Genomic DNA, 18,509 nt, shown 5'->3' with positions numbered 1-18,509 from the left:
GAATGCGAATTTGATCGGAAACTGCCGCCGCCCAACCAAACAGGACATCGGAAACTACACATGTGTTGCGGAGAACATCGCTGGCAAGCGGACCTCGGAACCGATCGAACTAGTCGTTTACGGTAAGCTAAAATCGATAAACTCAAACTAGAAAAATAAAAGATCTAATGCAGTGGCGAAGTTGGTATTCCGTCGCTAATCCTTCACCATTGTCGACCCCTGGGCAACTAGGGGGATGGTTCGTATATTTATTGGGCTGAAGGGAATGTCAAAGTTTTAAGTGCGCTGGATTTGAAAAAGGGCCGTTGTTTTCGAATTCCATCGGTTTGGCGGCACATTGATATGTCGTGTGCTGATTTAGAGCGAAAGGTTTTGTGATTCTAGAGGATTTGGGTTGACGTAGCATGTGATGCGTTTCCCATAGTGAATTGTCGTCCCCCAATTGAATATATTGAACATTGCTGAAAAAAATCTTCATGGCAAATGACAAACTTATTGATATTTTATCTATATAACTTGAACCTGTATCAGATATTGAATGGAATATATTTTCTACCTCGTTAAGCGCATAATCGAATATCATGTTCTGAATCGAAAAGGCAACTATTGGCCAAATACACTTGTCTTTACCAGAAGACCGATTCTAGCAGCGCCCATCTTCTTAAGATCTTCATACACATTCTTGTCGAGCATTTTCTCGATATACATTTGCACTTATTTACATTTTCTGTTCTCAAGTCTATTGACTCGTTCGCTCGGTATTGGCCGATACTGACCCAGTGGTATCGATAGGTTGTATCCCATATAGAGCTGAACACAGAACATGGAAGGGCAAAGCAAGCATAAAAGCGATCGTAATATCGCTTCTCTTTCATCTCTCAATTTCATGCACACACACACACACACGCACATTCTATGCTGACTCTCGGTGCAGCATCTCGAGAACGACATGACGGAGAAGGTGCATGGGAAGGTTAGACCTTCCTTATAGCACTTCTCCGGGATGGAATCTCTTGGAATGATAGGATGTTCCACCCACAACTAACAATCTCTGCTCTGTGCGCTGTCTGTTCATTCAGAGTGTTCGATAGAGAATCAATTGTTCCACCCGTTTTCGCAGCACCATGCGGCGTCCGGGATCAGAGCTTTTGCTTTTAGGAGAATTTAACAGGGGCGGATGAAGGCTCGTATATTGCTTGAACTCTATATGATAATTACGCTTTTGATGTTGCTGGTGATCATTTAATAATAAACCCATTTACGACTCGACTTCTTCGATTTCCTACAATAATTGTTATGATCCTATTTCTGCCGGTGGCGTTCAAATAAAAATTCTATTTTTCTAATTTTTGTTTGTCTTTTTCATTGGTTCGTCACTTTTACCTCCATTTCGGAAGAAAGTAGGGTGTTAAAAACTGTAAATATTAATTAATAAAATTCCGAATATCAACAAAAAAAAACACGCAACCGCGCCCAGTGTGCGCTAAGGATGCTGTGAAACAACAGCAGCAATTCCACACTGTATATATTGTACATAGAATAAAGATCAGAATTGAAGTAAATCTTGTCGCGTGTGGTTCAGTTTTCTACAACCAAAAGACGGGTGTTTTTTGTGTAGCAGCATTTCCCCAAGAAAGCTTTTCTCAAAGCTAAAAAATCGATTCTCCAACCCAATCCGTCTAAATATTCGCGGTTTAGCGAATCCGCTAACTTTTTGACCAGTAGTCGCGAGTTTTGTGTCGTAAGTGTTAATCATAAAATTGGTCCTTCGAACCGAATATGGGTTCTCGGATGAGGAAGTGTCCTAGAAACGTTCAGTGAAGGACACCTGTCACAGCTACGATTACGTCCAAATCATTGTAATTCTTTGAGATATAAATAAGCAAAAACATGTTGTAGGTGATTTTCATTTGAGACCAAGATACTGAAATTCATCTACTGACAGTATTTCTCGGATGATCCATTCGGTTAAAATACTCCGGAGATTATGCCTTCTGTCTTTGTACGAGGACAGGAGATTTATTGGCGGTTGCAGAGTCACTAAACACTATGTGTAACAGTCCCGGAGCACAATCCATGGATTTGAAGTTATTATGACGCATCACGGTATGAAAAACAAGAGCTCCTTCTGCAGCCCAAATCTTCGGAGCCTGCCAGATTTTTGCACTACATAATTCAGCATGGATTTGGAAGTGGATGCCAATTGAATATTCTTGCAATAGTTCGGTGTTTGGATATACGATTTACCTGTAACGATTGATTTCAAACTTTTGTTTCAACAAAATGACATATTAGCCACTCGTAAAAATTTAGTCACAAATGAAAAGGCCATACTCAGAAACAAAATACACTGAAAAAAATATGATACTTCAGCTAAATTTAGTTTGTTAAGATAATCAGGACAAACGCTAAAATATGAAAAATAAATCAGGACACCACAAATGGATCTCAAAATAAGTATTTCCTGCAAAATCAGGACAGATGTCGTCCCAATTATCACTTTGTATTTGGCAATAAACTGTATTATTACACATTACTTCACTCTACAAGTGAAATGCCAATACTAGGAACTAAATCAATAAGTAGGACTCGGAATACTTGATTATCGTCGGATTCTAGGTCGGGAAAGGCAGCAGACGATTTTCCAGAAAATCGGTCACAAAATTTCCTAGTTGATAGTCCCAGCTGCAATGGAAATATCACTTCTCAAGTCACAAGTGCGAATGTCTTGCCGAATCAGATGTTTCTTAGCGAACTTTGACTGCTTCACATGCTTGCAACTTCTACACTTTTCCCTCAAGTACAAACTGCCTGCCTGGCTGACATACCATTCTCAAAACTTCCAATACGTTTGTGATAGTTGATTTCGTATCTTTTACCGATGTCGCTAACTTGAGGTGTGACTTATTCGGAATTTTGCCAAATTTTGATCAAAACCCCCGTAACAGGTCTGACGAGTGATTGCCTTTGATGCAGTTTTTCTTCAACAATTGTGCCGGCCAGAACGTGAAATTCAATACAGAGCCATGATCACTCACTTTTGACGTGGGACTACGTCTAACCGGAATATATGGAGGGTAAAATGAAAACCTAAACACAGAACATGCAGGAAAAAATGAAATATTTCGAATGCTTATAGCTCGAACATTTCGTACTGCATAGGAGAGATGTTTGCATCACTTGATAGGGAATATTTCTACGCATCTATCGCAACTAACAAAATGTTGTTTTTCATTAGATAAACAATTGAATAACTGTAAAATATTAGGCGTTATCTAAACGCCCTAACTGCATCGTTTTGATTGGCCCGATTTACGGTTTCCCTAGCCATCAAAACCAAGCAGCCTTGGGGAAATCGGCATTGCAAATACATGAAAATAGGGGGACTTTTGTTCTCATCGAAAAATGTTCCCTAACACAGACTTTAAAACCAAGCAGCGAAATCGGCATTGCAAACACACGAAAGAGCCTAGAGGCGAATGAACTGGAAAGTTTAAACCCTCTTAAAGCCAAAAAGAAGAAGAAGAACTCACGAAAGTAGGGGGAGCTTTTGTTCGCACCGAAATGTGTTCCCTAATAGAGATTTCTAAACCAAGGTGCCTGGAGAAATCGGTATTTCAAATTCATGCAAGTCGGGGGTATTTTTGTTCCGACTGGAATGTGTTTCCCTAACACAGACTTCAAATCCATGGAGCGTGGGGAAATAGGCATTGCGAATTCATACAAATCGGGGGTATTTTTGTTCCGATTGAAATGTGTTTCCCTAACACAGGCTTCAAAACCGAGGTTTCTGGGGAAATCGGCTCTGCAAATAAATGCAAACTGCGAGTACTTTTGTCCTCGCTTGCCTTTGTGCAGAGTGGAATATGTCTGTTCTAACATGATCTTCTAAACTTAGGAACCTGGGAAAATCGTGCAGACACTAGAAGCGAATGAATTTCCCAGTTTCAAGCAAATTCGAGATTCGAGAAGTATGTACACTTTTGGGATGTAAACTTCAGAGGGAAATGTAAAATAAAATAATCGTTTTATATTTTTTTTTTGTCTTTATTGGAAAGATTTTCAGCCTTAGGCTGGTTCATCAAACGTTTGATAATTCTTCCGTACATATATTTTGTTCTAGTCATCATACCAAACGTAAAAGGTCCGTCATTAAATTAACTTGTAACGAAGAACAATCAATCACAATAAATGAATTGACTTTACATGGCATTTGTTCATTTTTTTCACTCACAGAGCAAATATATTGAACTCAATTGAATTTGGAAACTGTTTCATTCAATCAAGAATTTAATCAATACAAACGAATGATTGCTAAGCTAAGGTAGTTCCACGTGAACCTTGCGGTTATATCATAGATATAACCCACTCATTTTTTGTACCTCAATTCTGCCATTCCATGCCAAACCGATATAGTGATTGCCAGATTTTCGTGAAAAGTGGTAAGGTAAAAGATTTTGGTTTGTCCAGTCGAAAATATGATCATGGTTTGTCCACTGTTTTGAATGCTCCAGTTCAACGCACCTGCGTCAAATTAGGTATTCGAATATTTCAAAACATATAAATAATATTGTCTTCTTTATGATTTACAGTAGTTTTATAGTATATTTTTACGGATTCACATGTTTCAAAAGATTATACAATCCACATGCTGTTGGTGTCAATGCGCTCCTCACTTGAGCTAACTTTTAATCGATCACCAGATGATTATTTGGTACGTATTCAGACGTTTTTTGGATTACGACACTTACAAATGTTGTAAACATCATGCTTGCACACCATTTGTATCAGATTTTCATAGCTAAACCATGTAATTAACGCATTTCGATGACCTGAATTCTGATTATAAGTTGTCCGATTCACTAATGTTGTTTTGTCCATATGGTTTCTATGGCAACCGCTTGGCGCGCTGCTGTTTGTTTATGGTGTCCTTCGCGCATAGCAGAAATAAAGTGTGTTGAGAGGGTTGAGGTGAGCACTTTTAAAATGCCCAAGAAAAGGCAATATTCTGAAGAAAGCTGATGAATGGACGATAATGATGACAGTAAACTCAAGCAATGATAAATGCAACAAATGCAACATTCGAATTTTTGACGTAGAACTACGTCTTTCAGGAAGGATGCCAAATCAGAAAACAGGTCACGTTTTTATGAAATAAAGTTAACGTTAATAACTATGTTCACTGTGAACAAATTTTCATTATTTGCAAACCAATCGAATTGGAAAGATTTGTTTGATACACTATACATTACAATTCGTTAATCGCAAAACGGTTTAAATTCATGAAAACTGGAAGAACTTCATACTGCCAAGTTTTGATTGGCCCGATTCATGGTTTCCCCAACACAGACTTCAAAATCGATCTACCTGTGGAAATCCGCTTTGCAAATATACATGCAAGTCGCGGGTATATTTATTCCCACCGAGCTGTGTTTCCCTAACACGGACTTCAAAGTCAATGTGCCTGGGGGAATGCGCTTTGCGAATACATGCTAGTTGGGGGTATTTTTTGGTGTTGAGTACTTTTGTACTCGCTTGTCGTTGTGCAGACCGGAATATGTTTCCATAAAATGCACTTTTAAACTGAGAAGCCTGGGAGAATCGTCATTTCAGATACTAGAGGTGAATGGACTTTCGCGGTTCGAGAACGAGATGAGATGTGCAACAATTTCAGAGAAAAATGTAAAACACAATTATCGTTTGATTCCATTCACATATTTTGGTAGTCCTAGCCATCATATCAAACGTAAAATGACGTTCATCAAATTTATTTGTAACGAAGAACATTATATATTACAAAAATGTCGATGCATTCTAAAATAACATTCGAAGTGGTAAACAAGTGGATTGCATAATGTAATTGCGTAGTTCTACGTCGAAAATATGCGGTCGTGTCCTAGATACAACCCCTTACAATTTTTTCATTCAAAAATGGTGATTTCTAAAACCGGACAAATCATAATCATTTTTTGGACAAACCAAGATCGTTTACCCTAATTTTGTAAACATTAGATCCGTTTTTTAATTTTTTTTTTCATTAAAGTAACCATTTTCATTTTGGGATGGTCCGAAAAATCACTATTTTCCACTTTTTCCCCAAAATGACTTTTTTTCGAAAATTCATAACGTTTGAACTAGGGTACCGATTCAAATTTTCAACACATCAAATTGAAGCCAATGAGCCAATTTTCTTTGGAAATTTGTTACATTTGCGAAAGAATCGGATTTTGTTGTCGTAATTATAAATTGTATTTATTATTTATGGTTTTCTTGGTCTCCAGACCAAAGGCGCTATATATTTTAATATTTTTTCTTGAAAGCTTAGGATTTTTTACACAACACACCTTTTTACACACCTAATCAAGGCGCGTAAAGCAAAAATATCGCCGCATAAATCGCTACAAAGCGGCCGATAGCGCGTGGTGAAAAGGGTCTTAGTGATTTGCCATTGTTCCTGGCACGTGTTCAAACGCCATTGTTTTGACAATAGTGCTCATTGAAGTGCAACTCCCACCAAGAATTCCCCATTTTGTATCTTGTACATTGTTCCGTGTGAAACAACGAAATTCGCTAATAACCCCCACATGTTTTATCGTGTGTGAACGAGTGAACACAAAAAGCAATTGTCTGATTCGATATTCACTGTGATCGATTGCATGGTGGTTTCGTGTGCGATAGAAACGGTAAAAAAAATCGGAAATATAAGCGTTGGTGGAAACGACATACGAATTCTTGGTGGTGGAAAAGTGCAACCGTGAAAACTAAAATGTGTTATGCGGTGAAAAAATGACGGAAGAAGCGAAGATATTTGAAGAGAGGTAGCAGAAGGAGGAGAACATACTGGATTCTGTTGCGTTGTTGGAGCACTACACTTCCAATTACAGCAAGGAGGAGTAACGAAAAGGACAAGTGGATGCTTGGGCTGAGAAGCTGGAGAAATTTTACGATGAGTTCCATCGAGTCGCTGTCAAGCTGGAGGCGCTATCAACCGAGAAAAATCCGATCGATCTGAAGGGTGAGCGAAAGAAATTTGACAGTAGATACTATGTATTGCGTACGTTTTACGCCTGGCGGGCACTTAAACTTCGTTTCGAGAACAAGCGGCAACTCAGAAAATGTCATCTCAAAACATTGTTCGACACTCAAGTGATACGCAAAGAATCAGCTGAGGAACTACTTTCGTTGGTCGATCGTTTCGAGCAGCAGATCTCTGTGTTGAAGAGTTTGGGAAAACCAGCTGACAGATGGAACTCGGTTCTGATCTACTTGTTATCTATTCGTCTCGATTCATGTACGCTCCGGGAATGGAAGAACCATTGCTCGCGACTCGACACCGACAACATTGCTTCCGTTTTAGGAGGAACCGCTTCGACACCCAGCGTCTCCAATGACGAGTCGAGTTCCATGCCATCATACGTCCAGATGGTAAACTTCCTCCTAAACTATGCTCGAGTGTTGCATGCAGTTTCCCCGGCCACATCCTCGTCCTTTCACAGTAAGCCGAAGTCTCAGCCCAAGTCAGTCGCTTTTCCAGTAGCCGCGTCGATGAAGAACGCTTCCAGTGTACCACCAACGAGTTCCAGCACCAGCAAAACCGCACATGTTCGGGCACCCGTTGTCGCGTCTGCTCGAGAAAACATCACACGTTACTTCATACGGACAGCGGAAATACCACGTCCACTTCCAGCAAGCCGCTTAATGATGCGACCTGTTGCGTCGCCCTCGATCCACACTCCACCTCAAGTGAACCGTCGGTCAAGTCCGCTGTGCAGGTTTCAGTCCAGCAACCTTCCACCTCTGCTGCATCCGTCAACTTATCTCATCATGTTCACAACACTTCCGGGAATCCAGAATACGCTCTAGTCTCGCAATCCCAAGCTGTGATCCCAGGAACCGTTTTTCTTCCAACCGCGCTCGTAAACATCCGCAGTAGCAGATAATCAGATAATCACCGCACGTTGTTTGCTGGATTGTGCTTCCCAACGAAATTTCATCTCTGTAGCACTGTGTGAAAAACTACAACTTCCTCGCACTCGACTGCTACAGCCGATCACCATCAGTGGAATTGGCAACATCACCACGCTCGTCCAACACGAAGCCTTCGTTACCATTTCTTCCCGTGTGTCGTCATTTTCACTGAAAAGTTCAATGCTCCTACTTCCGTCGATTATGATGAAGCTGCCACAGTCCACCGTCAATGTACGCCAATGGTCGATTCCGAAGCAAGTCGACCTCGCTGATCTAACGTTCGCTGTTACCGGCAACACTGATATGATTCTCGGCGCCGCATTTTTCTTCCGCGTACTCCGATACGGGCGCATCTCTCTCGGTAATAATCTTCCCCTACTCCAGAACATCGAATTTGGCTGGGAGGTCTCAGGAGAATGTGGGCTGGAAGAACATGACCATCAAGATCCACGCCATTGTCAATTCAGCAATTCCTGCACAATCGATGAGTTGGTAAACAAGTTTTGGCAATTGGAAGAAGTCCAACATTCCAAGGGTTGGTCGCCGTCCGAACGCTACTGTGAGGAACATTTCCTGTTGAACACCAAACGATGTTCCGATGGTCGCTACGTCGTCTCTCTTCCGAAACGGCAAGAGCTCTTGCTGCAGCTGGATGACAACTGGTACAACGCTACGCGACGTTTCTACGCCTTAGAACGGTCGCTAGCTCGAGATCTAGAAAAGAGCGCCATGTATAAAAAAATTATCCACGAGTACTTGACGTTGGGACAAATGCGAGAAATCTGCCTGGACGAACGTAACAACAAACCTCGGTATTTTGTACCACATCACGCCCTGATCAAAACGGACAGCTCAACGACCAAGCTACGAACAGTCTTCGATGCTTCCTGTGTTTCCAAGTCAGGTATTCCCCGAACAATGTTTTGCTGACTGGTCCTTCGATTCAGGAGACTTTGGTCAGCATCGTCACACTGTTTCGGGTGCACGAATTCGTTGCGTCCGCGGAAAACGAGAAAATGTATAGGTAGATCCTCGTATGTCCAGCAAACCAGCCTCTCACAAGCATCGTTTGGCGCGATCATCCCGATGATCCACTGAAGATATTCCAACTTCTCACCGTAACTTACGGCACCAGTTGTGCCCCGTTTCTGGCCATAAGGGTGCTGAAGAAGCTTGCTGACAACGAAGAGCAACGATTTCCTCTAGCAGCTCCAGTGCTTCGCCGCGACTTTTATATCGATAACCTCCTGACTGGGTCAAACGACGAAGCGTCTCTTACCGCCACCTGCAAACAGCTCATCGCCATGCTGGTTACCGCTGGACTCCCACTTCGGCAGTGGTCCCCCAACAGCGAGGCCGTTCTTGAGTCTATACCACCGGAACTTAGAGAAACCGAAACATTACTCGATCTAGACCACGAAGCGTCTGTCACTACGTTAGGTTTGCGCTGGGAACCTGCTACTGACCTACTCTCATTCAAACAACCAAAATGGAAGGATTGTTCCGCACTGACCAAGCGAAGATCTTGCTCCAAGGCCTTTGGAAACTTCAGTTGGACTGGGATGCCGCAGTTTCACCCGCAGTCGTCAACGATTGGCAGGAGTTCCACAAAAATCTCTCCACTCTGGTTCAGCTACGTATTCCTCGCCATGTAATCTATCCAGGATACGAGCGCCTGGAAATCCATGGCTTCAGCGATGCTTCCAAAGCAGCCTACGGTGGCAGTTTATATCTCCGCCCAATTACTCTGTCTAGATCCTGCACTGTGCGTCTTCTGATGTCAAAATCAGAGGTAGCTCCGATAGACGCCAAAAGCATCCCGCGTTTAGAGCTGTGCGCTGCTCACCTCCTATCCAAACTTCTAGTCCAAGCCATGGAGAGCTTTGATATACCAGCTACTACGTACCTGTGGACTGACTCCACCATTGTGTTGAATTGGCTATTGTCAACACCGTCCACATGGAAGACGTTTGTGGCCAATCGGGTGACTGAGGTTCAGCTCATGCTGTCTGGAACCATGTTTCTTCTGAGGATAATCCAGCCGACCTCATTTCTCGGGGCGCGAACTTGCACGACCTCACAGGAATTCATCCATGGTGGCACGGGCCAGAGTGGCTGCGCACATCGTCCTTACCATGGCCTGCCAAATACGTCCCGGTCAAACCACTCCCTCCAGAGATGTCTGAAGCACGCAAGATTGTCGTCCTGCCAGTCGCCAGTAGATTTAGTGTGAAGCAACGTTTATAAACTACCGAAATTCGTTGGAAATACAAAATTATCCATTACGTTTCATGTTTCATATTATGATGTACAAAATCGACGAACAAACAAACTGAAATTTTATTGATGTTAGGTCAGAGATAACTGCGGCCCTGTTGTTTGTAAACATAAAAGTGCTTCCGCCTCGAACAGGAACATTTTGGTACTAGAGAAATCATGCGATACTGCAAGATAATTTCTGTGAAATGATTTAATAACTATCAAACTCACCGATTCGTATACAATTTAATTGAAGCGATTTGAGTGCGCACATGACTGGAACTGGAGCGAATTATTACTACCTGAACGGTACAGGAATAACTGTTCTCTAGAATGGAAGTGCAGTCCAGATAGATGTACATGGAACCATGTGGGCTATTTTGTCTGAACAGACGTAGATGAGGATTATCTTTACGTTCGACTATGACTTTGAACATATACCAAAGCGTTTATGGATAACGAAATATATACTTTCCTTAATAGAATATTGTAACGTTATTGAATATTTCGATTCCATTAATATATCCGTCCAGTATCAATCGCACAACTTCTTCGACTAACCATCACATCCAATCAAATTCATTTCGGTATTAATTTCCTCGTGCAATAAATCTACCCTTCGTATCGTTTGCGCGAAGCATTCGAAATCCAATCTTACGGTGGATATAAGATATACTTCCACCCACGATCAGGTTCATGTGCTAAACGCTGCCCGTTCCGGGCCAGCGAGCCATCCAGCGGCCCGTTGTCTCGAGTTCATCATCGCCATTCCCTCGGCACAGGTTCACATGTAACTTCATTGTTATAAAGTAGATTTATCGAAGTGCACATCTTCAAACCGCCGGATCGGAAATGCCAAACGGTTTGGGTTGGTTGTTACAATAGAGTCAGACCAAAGCATGGATTTTCTCCCCCTCCCTCACTTCGACACAAACCCCCGACATATGCCAGCCTGCCAACCCCTAAGGAGCCTGGTGAAGGCAACATTCCCAACCTGCACATATACGAGGGTGTATGATTTTGCTGTGCTCGAGGAAAGGTGAGAAATGTTTGCAATAATTTCCACGTCGATGAATTTGTTAAACTTTAGATGACCTTTGCCAGTCGTGAATCATGTGCCTACGAAGCCGTGGTTAATTTATGCTTATCGATAATTTTCACACTCGATTTCTTCTGGGCTGTGCTGGGTGCCGGCTCTGCGTGGGAGCTGCTGTGGTTCTGCCGAGTGTTGCCTTCGCGTGAGTTGTGTTCTTGTGGCTGGCGTTCGGACGGACATAAATTCGCCAGGAAATTGAGTTTCAATTATTATCTGATTACGTTAAACTGTTCGATCAAACGGCGCTGATTCATTGACTGTTGCAGTCTTCCTAATATTTGACGATAGGTGTGGATAGAGTATGTTATATCAGGTATGGTCAAGTTTCCGGTAACTATGGAAGACTGCATTTTTACATTTTTAATGATAAGCAGTGATCTACAGCCGAAATTTATGATATGTATAATTTATTATATATATAAGAAGAGCAGTGATTTGAAGTCGAAAATGAGTTTAAAGAGCCCGGATGGATTAGGAAGTTAAAAGTGCCCCGAGTTCAAATCACCATATCTATGGAATATATTATACAATGTTGTTTCGATTTTGTCACGTTCAGATAAAAGCGTTGGCGAAATAATGTGACTATTCATATAATTTTTTAATGTCATTAGAGTTGGGATTTTTTGTTGCAAAAAAGCAGCTGAAAAATTCAAAAAAATTGTGTTAATCTTAAAACAAAAAAAAACAATATACAGGATAAGACGGAGGGACATTTATTTATAATGCTTTTCTCCATAGCGATTTCCCATATCTTTCTCAAACTACACATTATCGTGCGATTAATAGTGTGTTCAGTCGATTCTAGAATATTATTGATTGAATAATTTTTTTTTTAAATTGGAGAATCGTCATTATTATCATCGTCAATTGCCATGAAACAACTATGATCTGTTGCATTAAAGGGTGTGTCACATCAAATTGCATCACGGAAAAAACGATGTAGAAATTTAATTTTTAGGAATTATATCTTCAGCTTTCGCTTATAATCAGATAAGAGTGTATAGATCACGTTGGCCATGCTTCACTGTCAATTTTTCGTAAATTTGGAAAAAAGTCGTCGAACGAAAAAGAGCGTCGTGAATTAATCCTGTGCACTCATTTCGAGAATCCGGAGTTGTCACATCGGGACATCGGTAAGATGCTGGGAATCGTCCAATCCACGGTCAGCAGAGTACCAAAACGATACTTCGAGAACCTAACCATCGACCGGAAGGTGAAAAACGGCAAAAATGGATGGTCCGTCAGTGAAAAAGATCACAAGCGCGTAGTTAAGCAGTTTAGACGTGATCTGAGAAGTTCGGTCCGGGATGTCGCCAATAAGCTGAATTTGTCAAGTTCTTTCGTCCAGCGGACCAAGCAGCGGGAGGGCCTGCGTACATACAAGGTTCAGAAGGCTCCTAACCGCGACGAAATGCAAAACATGGTGGGGAAGACGCAAGCCCGGAAGCTGTACACCGAAATGCTGACGAAGCCGCATTGCCTGGTAATGGACGACGAAACCTACGTCAAAGCGGACTTTCGTCAGCTGCCGGGCCTGTTGTTCTTCTCCGCAGAGGACAAATTCAGCGTTCCGGAGGAGATTCGCAAGCAGAAACTATCCAAGTTTGCCAAAAAGTACATGGTGTGGCAAGCGATCTGCTCTTGCGGAAAGCGGAGCGCCCCCTTCGTGATGACCGGCACGTTAAACGGGCAGGTTTACCTTAAGGAGTGCCTACAGAAGCGCTTACTACCACTATTGAAGCAGCACGAGAGCCCGACCATCTTCTGGTCGGATCTCGCTTCGTGCCACTATTCAAAGGACGTGTTGGAGTGGTACGAAGCCAACGGGGTCACCTTCGTGCCAAAGGAAATGAACCCGCCCAACGCGCCGGAGCTTCGCCCAATAGAGAAATATTGGGCGATTATGAAGCAGGCCCTCCGGAAGAACCCAAAAGTTATCAAATCGGAGGCGGACTGCAATAGAAAATGGATTTCTGTTCAAAAAAGTCACAGGAGGGTTGTGTCCGAGACACGACCGCATAGTTGACGTAGGATTCCGTTAGGTTATCGGTTGATTTTGGATATGTTTGAAGAATAACATTATTAAACTCTTTGATAATGATGTGGTGGCCCTGAAAAGGGCCGTTTTGTTTGGATGTTGCATATTGTTTGTTCACTTTACCAGTGTTTACCGAGTGATGATGACAGAAGGATGGTAAACAGTGATTGGATGGTGTGTATCAGATAGAAGATGCCGAAGTGAAATGAGATATGATGAAAACAGCCCTCTATGTCCCTAGACGAGATGCGTCCAGTGTTATGTATTGATGAAACAAAGAAAAAAAACGCCAATTTAATATAAGATAATCATCAATACCGAACACAATTATCAATTTTTCTCATCAGTAAAAACATGTTACTTCAATATAGAGAAAACATATTTGTAATGGAAAAGGTAATTTTCTTTTATATGTTTTACCTTCCGAGTGTTTATTCAACCCAATGCGAATTTTAATTGAACTAACAATACCTAATACTATATGTAGAGCATATGGGAAATCACTATTCGAATATTTCTTCACTTTTCTAATTTTCTTCGCCGTACGAAGTTTCCTTAGGTGAGAATGAACACAACAAAACAACAGACAACTTAAACCGAAAGACCCGTTCTCAAGTGGGAACACACCTTGATTTTGATTTATGAAAATTGAAATAAATCTTTTCATATATCAAGTCATGTTCAACACAACTGCTACCATATACAATTTTACACTTACACTTGTGCTCAATTTTTCACAATACACGTTCGGTCATTGATATGAAATATCACGAAGCAACCAACATTAAAGTTCCAAATTTAAATTATATTTGCTAAAATTAATCGTATCACTCACCTTCCTTGCAATATAAAAATGCCCCCGACTTGCAGATACTTGCGATTTCCCCCAGGCAGCTTGGTTTTGAAGTCTCTGTTAGGGAACTCATTTCGGTGGGAGCAAATGCTCCCCCTACTTTCATGTAATTGCAATGTCGATTTCCCCCAGGCAGCTTGGTTTTGATGTCTCTGTCAGGGAACCGCCGCATGTGTCGTCAATTTCGACCAATCAGAAGCGGGTATTTCCGTTAGGATAGGGGTTGAGATTTTTCAATTGTTCGATAGTTAGTTTCATGACATATATTATTTTATTCAATATAAAAAATTGTTATGGAGTGCCGAAATCGTTTGACGCAAAAATTTCATCAATTCATCACGAAATGGCTGAGCAACAAGCGTTTGAAATTGGACAATTTTCACGATGTGCTCGATTTTCAATTTTCAATTTGTACCCCAAATTTGTTCTCGAAAGACGTAATCCTACGTCAAAAAACTACAACCTGACGTTGTACAGAACCTTATGGACGGGGTAAAGAGGAAGGTGCAAGCATACGGGTTTGGGCTCGAAGTATGAATAAAAAGAAAATGCCAAAAGTTGTTTAATAGTTTTAATTTTACTGTCTAAAATTTTCAAAAGGATCGGTCTACTGGGCGAATTTCTACAGCGTTTTTTCCGTGATGCAATTTGATGTGACACACCCTTTAGATTCAATATATGTTGTCAACGTCAGCCTTTTTTTCTTCATCGCTTTCGTCTCACTTTCCGTCAAGATTACCATCATCTGACACCAGTTTATCTCGGCAATGATGGGCAACTGAACAAATTACGATCCATCCAGTCACTACGCTATCCACGATAACGAATGGTAGGTAATCGCACATTTTTAAAACATCGTGGTTCCATTGTTTTACTAACAAACAACTAACAAACAACAACGCAAATCGCTAGTGACAGTTTCAAATTCACTGTAAGATTTGGAAGCGTTTCTCAGAATTCCAACTTCACGATGAACTCTAATACATCCAATGCAGTGTAATGATTGGCATTGTCCTGAAAAATTCCAGCGGTCTTTAAATGTCCACGGAACATTTACATCAACATTGCCAATAGCTTGGTAGCTTTAGTAACTACTCGCTTTCCGAAACCTCGTAGTTTCTAAAGGTTACTTGTGTCATTTTCAATTAATATATTAAAGTTCAGATGCTAGATGTATACAGTTAGCTGATATGATGATTCTCAGATTTTCGTAAAAATTGGTGCTTTAGTTCTTTATCGCAAAATATTTTTCAATTTCCATTTCAGGGTGGTTCGAAAAATCATTTTTGCCCCTTTTGTCCAAACATGACTTTTTTCAAAAATTCATAACTTTAGAGCTACTGGACCGATTTAGATGATCAACTTATCAAATTAATGTCAATTAGCTATTCTTCTTTGAGAAAAAAATTATAGGAGATTGTGTTCAAGACACGACCGCGTTGTTGAGGTAGAACAACGCTGTAGTTTAATTCAAGTCGCTTGTTTATAACTGCGGATATTATTTTATAATGCTACGAAAATTTTGAAATAACCAGTTTGGTCGCCCTGAAATGTTTTTTTTTATTGTAGAATCATTTGACGATAATTGTTTGATGGCTCATTCTTGTGCTCGCAGAAAACATTACATGCTCGAGATAAGCGCAGCTGTCATCCTTAGCGGAGAAAGTTTTGCTACCGGCAAGCGAAACTAAATCACAAACAAAATTCCAGAACGACATTTACTTTCTTGGTGACTAAATAAGCGAAATAAACTTTATCTGCACGCGAACCCAAATAAATTAATGACTTATTATAACTTTTTGAATAACTTGTCATTCCCCAAATAATTTTTTGGTGCACAACCTTAACACCTGCTTCACTATAGCGTCAGTTCAATGCATTGATGCAATGTCAAAGGCACCAACGAATCCTTTATGATGACAGAAAACAAACAATATTAACTGCTTGGCGAAAGGCTGAATATTTGCCTCAGAAGAGATTCATCACTAAAGGGTGTGTCACATCAAATTGCATCACGGAAAAAACGCTGTAGAAATTTAATTTTTAGGAATTATATCTTCAGCTTTCGCTTATAATCAGATAAGAGTGTATAGATCACGTTGGCCATGCTTCACTGTCAATTTTTCGTAAATTTGAAAAAATGTCGTCTAACGAAAAAAAGGGTCGTGAATTAATCCTGTGCACTCATTTCGAGAATCCGGAGTTGTCACATCGGGACATCGGTAAGATGCTGGGAATCGTCCAATCCACGGTCAGCAGAGTACCAAAACGATACTTCGAGAACCTAACCATCGACCGGAAGGTGAAAAACGGCAAAAATGGATGGTCCGTCAGTGAAAAAGATCACAAGCGCGTAGTTAAGCAGTTTAGACGTGATCTGAGAAGTTCGGTCCGGGATGTCGCAAATAAGCTGAATTTGTCAAGTTCATTCGTCCAGCGGACCAAGCAGCGGGAGGGCCTGCGTACATACAAGGTTCAGAAGGCTCCTAACCGCGACGAAAGGCAAAACATGGTGGGGAAGACGCGAGCCCGGAAGCTGTACACCGAAATGCTGACGAAGCCGCATCGCCTGGTAATGGACGACGAAACCTACGTCAAAGCGGACTTTCGTCAGCTGCCGGGCCTGTTGTTCTTCTCCGCAGAGGACAAATTCAGCGTTCCGGAGGAGATTCGCAAGCAGAAACTATTCAAGTTTGCCAAAAAGTATATGGTGTGGCAAGCGATCTGCTCTTGCGGAAAGCGGAGCGCCCCCTCCGTGATGACCGGCACGGTAAATGGGCAGATTTACCTTAAGTGCCTACAGAAGCGCTTACTACCACTATTGAAGCAGCACGAGGGCCCGACCATCTTCTGGCCGGATCTCGCTTCGTGCCACTATTCAAAGGACGTGTTGGAGTGGTACGACGCCAACGGGGTCACCTTCGTGCCAAAGGAAATGAACCCGCCCAACGCGCCGGAGCTTCGCCCAATAGAGAAATATTGGGCGATTATGAAGCAGGTCCTCCGGAAGAACCCAAAAGTTGTCAAATCGGAGGCGGACTTCAAGAGAAAATGGATTTCTGTTAAAAAAAAACTACAACCTGACGTTGTACAGAACCTTATGGACGGGGTAAAGAGGAAGGTGCGAGCATACGGGCTTGGGCTCGAAGTATGAATAAAAAGAAAATGCCAAAAGTTGTTTAATAGTTTTTATTTTACTGTCTAAAATTTTCAAAAGGATCGGTCTACTGGGCGAATTTCTACAGCGTTTTTTCCGTGATGCAATTTGATGTGACACACCCTTTAATACCCTAACGTAAGTAATTCCCTCTCGCTGTCTCCCCCTCCTTGTTTATATTTATCATTACAAATGGGATTTCAGCGTAGCGAAGATGCGCTATTTTTGGTTTGAAGCAACTAAATATACACACACTTATCTCTGTTTTGCGTTCTTCAACGAACGAACGTGATAAATTATAGAGGTTTTAAACTTTACAGTTCATTCACCTCTAAATCTTCTCAACAGAAGCCTTTACTATTAATATTGCCAGTCTAGATTAGCTTAGCTGTCATCCTTTGCGGAGAGAGTTTTCCTACCGTCATGCGAAATCAAATCAGTGACAAAATTCCAGAACATTTATTTTCTTGGTGAGCTGACGATAGCCTAGCTTGATGATTCCCCACACAATTGTGTAGTTCAAAACATTAATGCAATGGTGTCAGTTTGAAGCAACGATTGCAATGCCAGAGACATCACCGAGTGAGTAATTTGGTCGCGTTCGCAGTTCAGTCCGAAACGAAGACATGTGATGGCGCAAAACAAGGAATAACAAGCGATGCCCATTGTTTAGTATCTAGAACGATACTGAAAGTTTGCCTTTCCTTCCTTTCCTTGTTGGATTAAAGAGACTTTAAACTTTTTCAGTTCATTTATCTCTAGCCTTCAAAAAGGCCCTTGGAAAACTCTGCTCTTTCCTCATATTACTCCTCCACCCCCATTGCCTTGACAAAACCATTCGATCCCTCGCCGTCCAGTTCGCCCAGCAGCGATTTTGTCCAGTCGGTGTCCTCACGAAGAATGAAGTTTGCCGCAACGAGATCCACTGTTTATACTCTAGGCAAATATTCCCCTTCGTTCTTCTTCTTTTCCTTTGTTCACCGAGACTGTACATCTTACGATTTCCCCTTCGTTGCTCGTCGATAAGTTGCTTGTTATTGACAGCTCTGTTCGGGAAAGCACAAAAATGGACAGAACAAATGTATGAGGAAATGGGAATGCTTCCAATTCTCATCAATTTAAACCATATACAGACTAT

General features: G+C 41.5%; 1 protein-coding gene across 1 annotated transcript in view; it reads left to right on the top strand.

Moving 5' to 3' along the window:
- LOC129776042 (netrin receptor unc-5-like) overlaps positions 1-18,509 on the top strand; it is a 413,378-nt gene that overhangs the window by 223,823 nt on the left and 171,046 nt on the right. The window contains exon 6 of the mRNA XM_055781415.1: positions 44-122. Within this exon, the coding sequence (XP_055637390.1) occupies positions 44-122 (79 nt within the window). The remainder of the gene's footprint in view (positions 1-43; positions 123-18,509) is intronic.

Source organism: Toxorhynchites rutilus, chromosome 3, assembly GCF_029784135.1.
Source record: "Toxorhynchites rutilus septentrionalis strain SRP chromosome 3, ASM2978413v1, whole genome shotgun sequence".
Classification (NCBI taxonomy): domain Eukaryota; kingdom Metazoa; phylum Arthropoda; class Insecta; order Diptera; family Culicidae; genus Toxorhynchites; species Toxorhynchites rutilus.
This window is presented reverse-complemented; position numbering and strand designations above follow the sequence as displayed.